The 12,179-nt window shown below is 42.8% G+C and overlaps 1 protein-coding gene across 2 annotated transcripts in view; it reads left to right on the top strand.

Moving 5' to 3' along the window:
* Positions 1-6,870, top strand: part of LOC308280389 (insulin receptor substrate 2-like) — a 16,237-nt gene extending 9,367 nt beyond the window's left edge. For both annotated transcript variants that reach the window (XM_080720654.1, XM_080720653.1), the window contains exon 3: positions 5,678-6,870. In XM_080720654.1, the coding sequence (XP_080576780.1) occupies positions 5,678-5,682 (5 nt within the window). In that variant the 3' untranslated portion in view covers positions 5,683-6,870. The remainder of the gene's footprint in view (positions 1-5,677) is intronic.
* The last annotated feature ends 5,309 nt before the right edge of the window (positions 6,871-12,179 follow it).

The raw sequence follows: 12,179 nt of genomic DNA, 5'->3' as shown, positions 1-12,179 counted from the left end.
CCTGAATGCTGCCTTCAGGTATGGGCATGGAAAGAGGGCATTTGCATTTATGTCACCATAGTAAAAGCTTCATGGTCTGGAGAGGGCACCTTTTATAGATGGATAAAAGAGCAGGGGCTCAAGCCCCCTTTGATGTATATGTGTGCATGTGCCTGGTGTGTGTGTGTGTGTGTGTGTTGACACGCAGGCTAAAGTGGGCCGGGATGTTCCAGACTGCAGCGCTACAGCTAGATAACTGCGTGGACAGCATTCCACACATTTAGGCCGCCACACGGCTCCAGATGAGATTACAGAACCCACTGTGTGTGGGGGGCGGGGATTTAGACCGCGCTGGCCGGGCTGTCATTGGCCCACGCTCACCGAGAGCCACTTGACTGACGCGGCCGACGGCCAATCTCCTGTCACGACTTGTAGCACACACACACACACACACACACACACCACACACACACACACACGCACACACACACACACACACACACACACACACACACACACACACACACACAGGGGTGTCACACCAAATTATGGGCCCTGGGTACAAGGATCCACTCACATTCTGTGCTTTAGCTATTGAAAAATAGCAGACATACAAGCTCGCAGCACGGCACTGAGTGCCGCGCTGTGAGCTTGTAGATCTGCTATTTTTGAAAAATCGTGAAGATTTGTTCAAGTCATTGAATATTTCAAATCCTTCTACGTTTTTTTGGAAAAGAAATATGTTTTTATGTCAGTGGTGCTCAAACCGTTTCATGTCAAGGACCCCCAAAATTATATTTATTTGGCCACGGACCCCCATCTCAAAATATTTAGTTCCAGGGACCCCCCAGAAGCAAAATTCGAGTTACAAATGTTGTCCTAAAAAATACATATTCAAAGATTTTCATGACTTTTTTCATGACTTCAAAAACAATAGCAGATCTACAAGCTCACAGCGTGGCGCTCGATGCTGCGCTGTGAGCTTGTATAGGCCTATCTGCTATTTTTCAATAGCTAAAGTATCAAATAATTAAGGCCCCTCCACCTTGGGCCCTAGTAACTCAGTCCCACTTTCCCCCCCCCTTGTGACGCCCCTGTAGACACACCCCCGCCTTAAACAGTGAGAGAGAGTGGTTTCCAATGTCTCTCTCTCTCTCTCTCCTCCCTTCATCTGTGTCCTGCTGCCTCACACAGACACATAAAAAAGATCCGGAAATATCTGTCTCTGTGAACCGGCTGACCCCACCACGCTCTGAGAAGAGCGCAGCACGAGCTATACTTAGTCGTGTGTTCGGTGTCGCTCACTGAAAATGGTGGATCTACAGCAGGGGTTCCCAAACTTCTTTGTCTCAGGGCACCCCATATATATTTTTTAATCCGAGGCACCCCTACATTATAATTTTCACTCCCAGCACCTTATATTTATAGCATATCGTCGTCGGGTGGAAACCTTGTATGTCCAAAACCGTTCGTTTTGTATTTATCATCTATAAAATATACTAAACTAGTGAAAACAGCAGATCTACAAGCACACAACTGTGCTTGTAGATCGGCTGTTTTCACTTCTTCTGTGAGATGGCCTTGTATGATGAAGCAGGGCTTTACTTTACGGGGGGGAAAAAAACGTACAAATCTGAAACTTGGAGATACGTAAAAACGTAGGTTTTTCAAAAAACCTTAGAAGGATTTGAAATGTATAGACTTTTTCACAATTTTTCAAAAAATAGCAGATCTACAAGCTCACAGAGCGGCACTCGGTGCAGCGCTGCCAGCTTGTATATCTGCTATTTTTCAATAGTTAAAGCACAAAATAATGTGTTCCCAGTCTAACTGGGTTAAACCCCCTCCCCTCATGATGAAGAACATTCATGGGGGGCCCGCAGTGAATCCTTAGTACCCAGAATTTGGTGGGACACCCTTGCCTGCCTGGCCTCTGCGTTAAGTCCTTCACTGCTGGTCGCCTCACTCCGATTCCTGGAATACTGGACTCAATGAACCCCTCTCCCTCTTCCCTGCCTAGTCCTGAGAAAATCACCCCTCACTAGGGGTGTAATGCAAGGTTATAATAGTTTTTTTTTGTTTTGAGGTTTTGTTTTCAATTACAGTTTAGTTTTAATTCGTTTTTTAAAGTGAGGTTGCTAGTTTCATTTCGTTTTTATTTTTGGAAAATGCTTAGTTTTAGTTTAGTTTCTATTAGTTTTAGTGTTAGTTTTAGTCTTTTTACCTAACATGGGGTATTTGTCAGGGGTGAGATTAAAAAAGCTCTGGAAAAAGTATTGTCTAATAAAGAAAATCCACAAAACATCATATTGTTGAGAGTGGCAGGAATGTTGAGACATACAACTTCTCTCTTTGACCTCACCAACTGGTGTTTTTTATGTTTTATTTCCACAAAAGACAAAAGACGAAAACTAAGGAGATTTTCTCCATAATTTTATTTTATTTTAGTTAGTTTTGTAAACACACAATACCGTTTCAGTTAGTTTACGTTTTTTTTTTTTTTTAAACGCAGTTTTTATTTTTATTTCAGTTAACTAAAATGTTTTTCCATTCTAGTTTTCGTTTTTTTTAGTTAGTTTTCGTTTACTATAATAACCTTGGTGTAATGATATAGTAACTGTATCAAAATATCGTATCGAAATTAAAACAGCTGAAATCGAATCATATTGTTTTATTTTGTATCGTATCGAATCGGCAGTGCAAAGAATCGATTGTATCGATACTACCTACTTGGGCATTGTATTTAGCATTTTTAAGAAGAACATTTTACAAGGAGGGGTTGGATTACTTATCCTTTCCATATAGTTACACTGGTATATCAATACATGTGTGTAATCTCTGGGTTCATGTCAAGGTGCAGGTTTGTCAATTTACAATGTCCATGTATTTGGCAGATAATCACAGTGTTTACTTATTTATATCCATAATAATACATGTTTCCCTTAAAACCCTACACTATCCACACCTTTCAAACAGATTTAATTTCTTTGCTAAATAGTTACTATATCGATTTTAAATCATTGAATCGTATCGTATCGCCACGAATGAACCAATATCGTCCATGTATCGTCAACCATGTATCGTGATATGTATCGAATCGCTATTCAAAATCGTTACACCCCTACTCCTCAGATCAGTGTGCCCCCAGCAGCGCTCGCATGCGCAGCCGACTGTGGAAACGTGCTTCTGCGCCAGGGGTTTTCAAACTGTTTTTGACTCAGGGCACCCCTGTAAATTAACGTTTTCATCCACGGCACCCCTGAATTGCACTGTACATTTTTTGAATCTTGTATCATAAATGGAGACATGCGTTTCCATCAGAACTGAACGGAAAATACATTTAGGCCTATACTTTGACATTTTACCACTTTGAGCCACAGCATCCCTATTCCGGGGGATATAGCCGATCTACAAGCTTGTAGATCTGCTATTTTTGGTGAAGAGAGTTGGCCGTAGATGGAAAAAGAACTCATCAGGTACAGACAAGTGATATTGATGAAGTGATATTGATGAAGTGATATTGATAAATGTTATCAAATTATTCACCCAGGGGTAGGGCTGTCACGATTATGACATTTTACATGACGATTAATTGTCACTCAAATAATTGCGATTAACGATTTAATTGTGTTTTTGTCGTTGACAATCACATTTCTGTTTTAGGCTTTGAAGTTGCACATGGCAATCATGACACATAACCTAAATATACAAAGAAATGACTGACTTATTTGACAACTTTATACTTTAAAAAGAACATTGATAGTGGAAACAGCCGATCTACAATCTCACAACGCGTTTCTTTTTTTAAATATATGAAAAACTTTCAACATGGAAACGATTATGACGATTATGAAAAACAATCACGATTATGCCAAATAATTGCCATTAGACGATTATGTAATAATTGTGACAGCCCTACCCAGGGATACCCTGTTCTACGCGCTAGGAAACGCGTCAATGCGGGGACAGGGGGTTTTCCACGTCTTTATCCAGCATATTCCTGTCTCACGCCACCCTCTTTTCATCTCTCTCTCTCTCTCTCTGATTACTGTACAACTGCACATCGTGTGTGTGCTCGCCACCTCGTATCTCTGCCGCAGTGCCTAGCGTGGCACGCAGTCATGGCAACACTCGCAACTCAACTCACACACACGCACGCACACACACGCACACACGCACGCACGCACGCACGCACACACACACACACACACACACACACCTCCCCCACTACCGCCCATCCAGATTATGCAATTTCTGCAGCTAGAGGGGCTCGCTTTAGGCTGGGAGCAGGGGCGTCACACCAAATTCTGGGGCCCTGGGTACAAGGATTCACTGTGGGCCCCATGAATGTTAACTATTGAAAAATAGCAGCTATACAAGCAGACATACAAGCTTGTAGATCTGCCATTTTTGAAACATGGTGAAAATGTGTGCAAGAAACCTGTGTTTCCATGTCAGCGGTGCTCAAACCTTTTCACGCCAAGGACCCCCAAGATGATGTGTATTTGGCCACGGACCCCCCATCTCAAAATATTTAGTTCCAGGGACCACCCCAGAAGTTACACATTTTTTCACGACTTTTCAAAATAGCAGATCTACGAGCTCGCAGCGCGTCACTCGGTGCCGCGCTGCGAGCTCGTAGATCTGCTATTTTTCAATAGCTAAAGTTACTAGGGCCCCTCCACCTTGGGCCCTAGTAACTCAGTCCCACTCCCCCCCTTGTGACGCCCCTGGCTGGAAGTGCATACTGTAGGTCTGAATGTGACTCCTGTGACTATCACGCACACACACACACACACACACACACACACACACACACACACACACAGAGGCAGAATGTTACGGCAATGGGATTAGTCTAGGGATTATAGTGACATAGAGAGAGAGGCCGTCAGTGGCACCGCTGGAACTGCAGTGGTGGTCAGTGTGCGTGTGTGTGTGTGTGTGTGTGTGTGTGTGTGTGTGTGTGTGTGTGTGTGTGTGTGTGTGTGTGTGTGTGTGTGTGTGTGTGTGTGTGTGTGTGTGTGTGTGTGTGTGTGTGTGTGTGTGTGTTGGAAAGCAGGGAATGTTGCATCCCTGCAGCAGCCCCTCCTGGACGTGCACGGGGGGAGAGAGAGGACGTGCACGTGACGTGAGAGAGGAAAGGACCGATAGATAGAGTAGGGGTGCAATCTTCCTGCAAGACACATCTGCTATTTTTCAATAGTCAAAGCATTCAATAATTCTAGGCCTAAATGGATTTTAAACAATCTCAATTAACTCATTCGTTGCCTCTTCAACATGGCCGCCAAGTTCCTCACTGCCATTCCATGTCATGTTTAGTGCACGGATCCGTGCACGCCCGTGCCTAGATCGTGCACCACGTGTGTGCACGCTGTTCACAGCTTTCAAACAAAAAAGTCTGCTTGGAAATCCGTTCAGGCATTCATGAGATAGAAGCCATTATGTTTTCTTCAAATGTAAACAAACATGGCTGCCATGTTTGAAAGATGTGGTTGGTATGGGGGGGGGGGGGGGGGGGGGGGTTAAACATGCAATTTCGCGATTGCGATCATGCCTACTACATTTTTGGAGGTCCAAAACATATTTAAAAAAACTGGAAAACTCTGGAAACTCGGGCCATGGCACTCGGGAAACTCGGGAGGGGGCAGCAAATGAGTTAACACGCCTCTTTATCCTCTCTCTTTCTCTCTTCCAGACTGAGGGTCCGTGGGGGAGGTGGTCCAGCTATCTCAGGACCCCCCGTGTGTGACTCGGCGCAAAGGCAGACTGCTGCTGCTCAACACCAACCCACCCACCCACCCATCTCCTCCTCTCCAACTCCAGCCCAGTGGACTGTCTGAACCCAGAACAGAATGAACACACACACACACACACACACACACACACACACACACACTAGGCATGGGACGATATGAAAATGTCACGAATCACGATCATTGTGACCGAAGAAAATGTGCGATTTAGGATATTATCGTGATAATCAAAATATCCCCCAACATCCATTATATACTGGGGCGGAACATTTGCCAAAAAAACAGCCGATCTACAAGCTCTGTGAGCAATTTTTTTGGCAAAGAGATTTGGTAGAGAGTACGGGTCTGTTTTCCAGGTCTGTTTGACCAACTCTAGAGGGTTTAAATGGTACTGGATATGCAGCTCTGTAAATAAAAGGTGAATTGATCCCAGTGCATGACGGAGGACGATATCACGATAAGCGATAATAACGATTATCGACCCATCCCTAGTCATGTGTGTGTAGATGCGCGCGTGCGCGTGTGTGTACATATATGTGTGTACATCTGTCAGTTCCCTGTGCTTTAAGCGGCCATTTAACCTGTGACCCACATTTTCACAAACGCGGAGACGCAAACTTGGATTCGCTCGGACAGCAAAGCGATCTTAACTCAAAGCGGTACTCGCACACTATTTATTCTCTCGAGAACGGAGGGGTACGCACGCATGCGCGATGCTCCGTTCGCGTGAGGCGACGTAACGTCGCGGTACGTCCAACCTCTTTCTCGGTCTTTTGACTCATTTAGACCTGGCATTGTTTTATACGTTAGCTATTGAAAAATAGCAGATATACAAGCTCACAGCTGCGAGCTTGTAGATCTGCTATTTTTGGAAAATCGTAAAAAATGCGTGCAAATCTTTGAATGTATATATATTTTTTTAAAGCAAACATTTGTAACTCAAATTTTGCTTCTGGGGGGGGTCCCTGGAACTAAATATTTTGAGAGGGGGGTCCGTGGTCAAATACATATCATTTTGGGAGTCCTTCACATGAAAGGATTTGAGCACCACTGACATGGAAACATGCGTTTAAAAAAAAAAAAGATTTTGAAGGCATTTACAGAATCGGGTCAAAGATATTCAAAGACTTGCACAAATCTTGTTTTCACGATTTTCAAAAAAATGGCAGATCCACAAGCTCGCAGCGCGGCACTCGGTGCCGCGCTGTGAGCTTGTAGATCTGCTATTTTTCAATAGCTAAAGCATAAAATGATGGTTAAGGTATTGATGAGGAGGAGGAGGCCCGCCCTGAGAGGTACGGTACACTGATCACAACGTCTACGACAGGTGGAATAGATATTTTATTTATTTTTGAAACATGAATGTTTGATATTATATAGACCAACCCGATGCCTTAATGTCTATACTGTCCTTATGTTTTCTATCGAATATGAGAAAAAGATTATTGTATTACAGTCTGTTTTTGGACCTCTACCACATCTATCAGCATCAGTATATATATTGTTATTATTTCATGGAAAATCTCTATATATATAAAAAAAAGCTAGTTTACCAGAAAATATATATTGATATTGTTTTGGGGACTGTACAGTTGGGGTGTGTGGGGGGGGGGGGGGGGGGGGTTGCCTGAGAGCTGATTCTATATATATATAATATTATTATATTATTGATATTGAAAGTATTTTCTTAAATATACATTTCTTATTTATTCTAAATCGAGGTTTTGCTTTGGGTGGTTTATATTAGTCCGGTACAAGTGGCCGGGACTGGATACGAAATATATCTCCTAAATGTCTTTAACCACTTACACCCTGGGTCTTGTCGTTATCGAATATCTTCACAAAATGTTCACGGAGTTTCAGAGTCGTTCGAACAGGGCATATAAGTGGTTAAAGAGTATACTGCCTGTGTTTATTACCTTTGCCTAGTACAGGGGTTTTCAAAGTGGGTGACGGGGCACCCCGGGGCGCCGCGAGATAATTTGATAATATTTGGAATTTATTCAAGTACAAACGCATTTTCAGTCAGTTCTAACCAAAATGGCTATTATCTCAACGTTTTCCTCGCAACATAATCGCTAAAATATCGTCACTGTCGGGCAGAAACCTCGTTTCAAATGTGTACGTCTTTTGGTAAAGCAAAGCCCTGCTTCAGCAAACAAGACTGTCGCAAAAAACTCGTGAAAACAGCCGATCTACAAGCACACAACGCCTCGCACCGCGAGGCGTTGTGTGCTTGTAGATCTGCTGTTTTCACTAGTTTAGTACATTTTATAGATGATAAATACAAAACGAACGGTTTTGGACATACAAGGTTTCCACCCGACAACGACGATATGCTATAAATATAAGGTGCTGGGAGTGAAAATTATAATGTAGGGGTGCCTCGGATATAAAAAAAAATATTTATGGGGTGCCCTGAGACAAAAAAGTTTGGGAACCCCTGGCCTAGAATGCCCCCACCTATACCCACAACGAACTGCATCTCCCACAATTCCTCACTCGAGCCTAAAAACCTCAGACACTCCTACCTGCACCCAGCAGCTGTGTAATCTCAAAAAGCCTCGCTCGTACTTCAAGGTACACGGTTCTCCGCTAAAATAAGTTATTTTCACACAGACGGACGACACGTGTGAACGAAGTATGAACGGGGCTTTTACTCAACGCTGGTCACATTTGCTGTGTTATCGTTGGTCGGTACGGACCTGTTTTCTTGAATGGCCGATAATAAGGCAGAGGTTCTCAACCTTTTCAGGCCGCGACCCCAAAGATAATCATATTTTAACAGGGGCTCGACTGTTAAAATCGACCCTGATGAGCACTAAGAGTTGAGGCATTACATTTTGTACACTATTACGGGCCTCACGAGGCGTTGTCAGCATATAGATCGTCTATTTTCACAATTTCCGCCACTTAATACTTGACAATTTGGCCAATGTTTAATTTGCCATTTTAGAAGTATTAAAAAGTCCTTAAATTGCCACTAGAAATGTGCACACACCCTCTAAACACTTAAAACTTTATGCTGGTTTGTTTACTGTTGAGTGAGACAACAATGTAGCACATTAAGTTAATCATCTGGGGACCCCCCGAAATAATTTGGGGACCCCCCTGGGGGTCCCGACCCACAGGTTGAGAACCACTGTGATAAGGTATAGAGCCATTGGTGTGGAGGCAAGGGCACCGACTGACGGGCTTCGTTCCATTCCATTCCATTCTAGTCGAGTCAGCTGCTACCGCTATGCTCAACAAATCATTGGAACTCAACCTGTTCTGTTGAAATGGAATGGGGCCGTCAGTGTTGGTAGTGGGTGGGGGAGAGGGAGGGAGGGGCTGCTCGGACCACAGAGATGCTGTCAAACAACGCAGAGCTTAAACCAAATGTATACCGTCACTCAAGCGGCATTGGGCCTTCAACAAAGTATAGATGAAAACTTAAAGGTGTATTCAGTGATAATGAAAGTGGCCGGGGGTCAACTTGACCCTTACTGGCCTTACAACGTGGAAATGTGTAGTTTTTTATAGATTTTTCACACCATTATAATGTTCTCGTTTTGATCATTAGACCCAATCACTGAGTATCGGAAGGCCTACATCTCCAGCTTCAGGATATGTTTGATACTGATTTACTACGAGACTGTATGGCATTTTACGAGTTCAGTAGTTTACAATCTAGGCATTTAGCAGACGTTCTTAATTCAGAGCGACTGTGGTTCTCAAAACTTTTATTTTGACCATCATAACTAAACATCATAACATAACTACAGCCATAGGACTGGCTGGCTACCTCTGAAAACCGAATCTAGCTATGCTCGTAACACGGGCCATGGTGGAAGTCCTTATATGGAGAATGAATGGAAAATGTACCAATTATATTTTTATTTGAATGAAATACAATCACTGAATATACCTTTAACTCAAACCAATAAGCCAGTGGTCCTCAAAGTGGGCTCCAAGCCAGGCCCGGGGACCCTCTGGGTTTTGCTCGAGGGGCGTTCCAAAATGGAACCCTTACAGGCTCTTTGAGTATTGAGGGTTCTTTGACATTAAAACAGGTTTGAGAACCACTGCAGCAAAGCCATCGAACGGGGGCAGTGAAAACCTTTCAAAAAGATCTGTGGTCCTTCAACATCCCCCCCAACCCCCCCCACCCCCCACCCCCCACCCTAGCTGGATGCTCAAGGCGAGTGGCTCGCGGCCTGCTTGTAACACAGATTGTAAAACACTAAAGCGCGTGTGAATGTATTACTAGAGTTGCGTACGTTACGCCGCACGGTTTCATAATGTGTGGGAAGCGATCTTTGGACGGTCACGATAAAGCGCACTGTACCACACATCAAGGCTATATCTATTTGTCCTCAAATTCCTGAATGTATATAATATATATATTGTGTACATACAAAGAGTTTAACTTAAAAAAACACACACACACAAATATGTTTATTGAAGATGCATAGAAGAGTACCTAGATTTTACCTATGTCGCAATGTTATTCCTGTCTATAGACTTTGGCTACAGATTTTTAAAAACGGGGGTGGGTTTTGTGTTGGGGTGGAGTGGGGTTATCGGTATATTATATCGTCGTTGTCGGGTGGAAACCTCGTATCTCCAGGTTTCAAATGTGTACGTTCTTTTGGCAAGTAAAGCCCTGCTTTATCATACAAGGCCATCACACAAAAGTAGTGAGAACAGCCGATCTACAAGCACACCGCGAGGCGTTGTGTGCTTGTAGATCGGCTGTTTTCACCAGTTTAGTAAATTTTTTAAATGATGAATGCAAAACGAACGGTTTTGGACATACAAGGTTTCCACCCCACAACGACGATATGCTTATTGCCCTTCACAGTTGATGTGAGTGTACAGAAAAAAACATACTTTCAGTCTATTTTATTATAGAGATCTCTTTGCCTTGCTGACGCGTCAACCTGATGGCATATGCAATAGTAACACGAAGCTAGTTTACAACCGTTGGAACCAAATGTAACATTTTGCATCGACGACTGTGTTTGTACATTTTCATTGTTCGTTTGTTTTTTCGTTTGTTGTTTGTGAAGAAAGGTATGCTACTATGCTCTTTGTACGTTTTCTTCTTTCTGCCAACTTCTGCTTTGTTGCTGGAAACTGGGGGGTCTCGACACACACTCGAGCGCCCGTTTTTTTTTTTTTTTCTGTGCGTGGGCAGGTTTTATTACCAGGCCACGTGGTCTTAGAACTGGGTTTGAATGTGTCTTTCGTCTTCCATTGTACATAGTTCAAATATACTGTTCTATTGTGATGCTCACCAGAGATGATGATGATTTAAATTTTCTGATAGTAAAGTATTGCTATTGTCTGTATTGATTATGGATAGCAAACCTGCAAAATTAAAGAATTTATTTAAAGAGGAACGATTTTGTCTGAATGTTTTATTTTAACCTAAGTTTTATTGAAGGAATGTCAGCTTACAGTATAAGATAGACCAGGGGTCTTCAACAGGGGGTCTGGGACCCCTAGGGGTGATATATATATTGTTTTAATGTATATTAACCACTTGAACCCTAGCGTCCATATTCTGAGAACTTTAGCCAAAAATAGCAGATCTACAAGCTCACAACGCCTCGCGCTGCGAGACGTTGTGAGCTTGTAGATCGGCTAGTTTTGGCAGGGAGGTTTGGTGTAGAGGGGAAAAAGAGCAGACTAAGTACAGAGTGAAAGGTCAAGTTTATTAAATATTGATGGTTCAAGACAAGTGGTTAAATATTTTAAAACACAAATTGACATGAATCCAAAACACACTGATGATTGTGCTGCCAAACAAACTATATGGAATCAATGAACAAGTGTTATGGGGGTCCCTGCTTCATCTCTCTCTCAACTAAGGGGTCCTTGGCCTGAAAACGTTGAAGACCCCTGGCTTACAGTATAAGATAAGAAGACAGTGTTGTCTGAATCTTTTGTGTCTGTATAAATGGTAGTTTCTAATGACCATACACATCATACTTGGGTAGACTTACTGTATATTTAACATGTTACTCAGGGCAGACTTATATAAACACCATACTCATAGAAGGGGGGGGTAAAAAATGACAACATTGTAAGTAACATAATAGCAAGAAATATGTTAACCAGTGGCGTCAGTTCAGAAAAAAGCATGACTGGTGGTGTCTTGGTGTCTTGCACGCGCGCGAAGGCGAGTGCCGTGCTGCAAGCTTGTAGATCTGCTATTTTTTAAAAGTCGTGAAAATGTGTCAAAATCTTTGTATTTTTTTAAGCGACCATTTGTCACTCAAATATTGCTTCTGTGGGGGGTCCCTGGAACTAAATATTTTGAGATGGAGGTCTGTGGCCAAATACATATCATTTTGGGGGTCCTTGACATGAAAAAGTTTGACAAACCTTAGAAGGATTTGAAATATTCAATGACTTGAATAGCAGATCTACAAGCTCACAGTGCCGCGCTGTGAG

This window comes from Nannobrachium achirus (genome assembly GCF_963921795.1).
Source record: "Nannobrachium achirus genome assembly, chromosome: 24".
Lineage (NCBI taxonomy): Eukaryota > Metazoa > Chordata > Actinopteri > Myctophiformes > Myctophidae > Nannobrachium > Nannobrachium achirus.
This window is presented reverse-complemented; position numbering and strand designations above follow the sequence as displayed.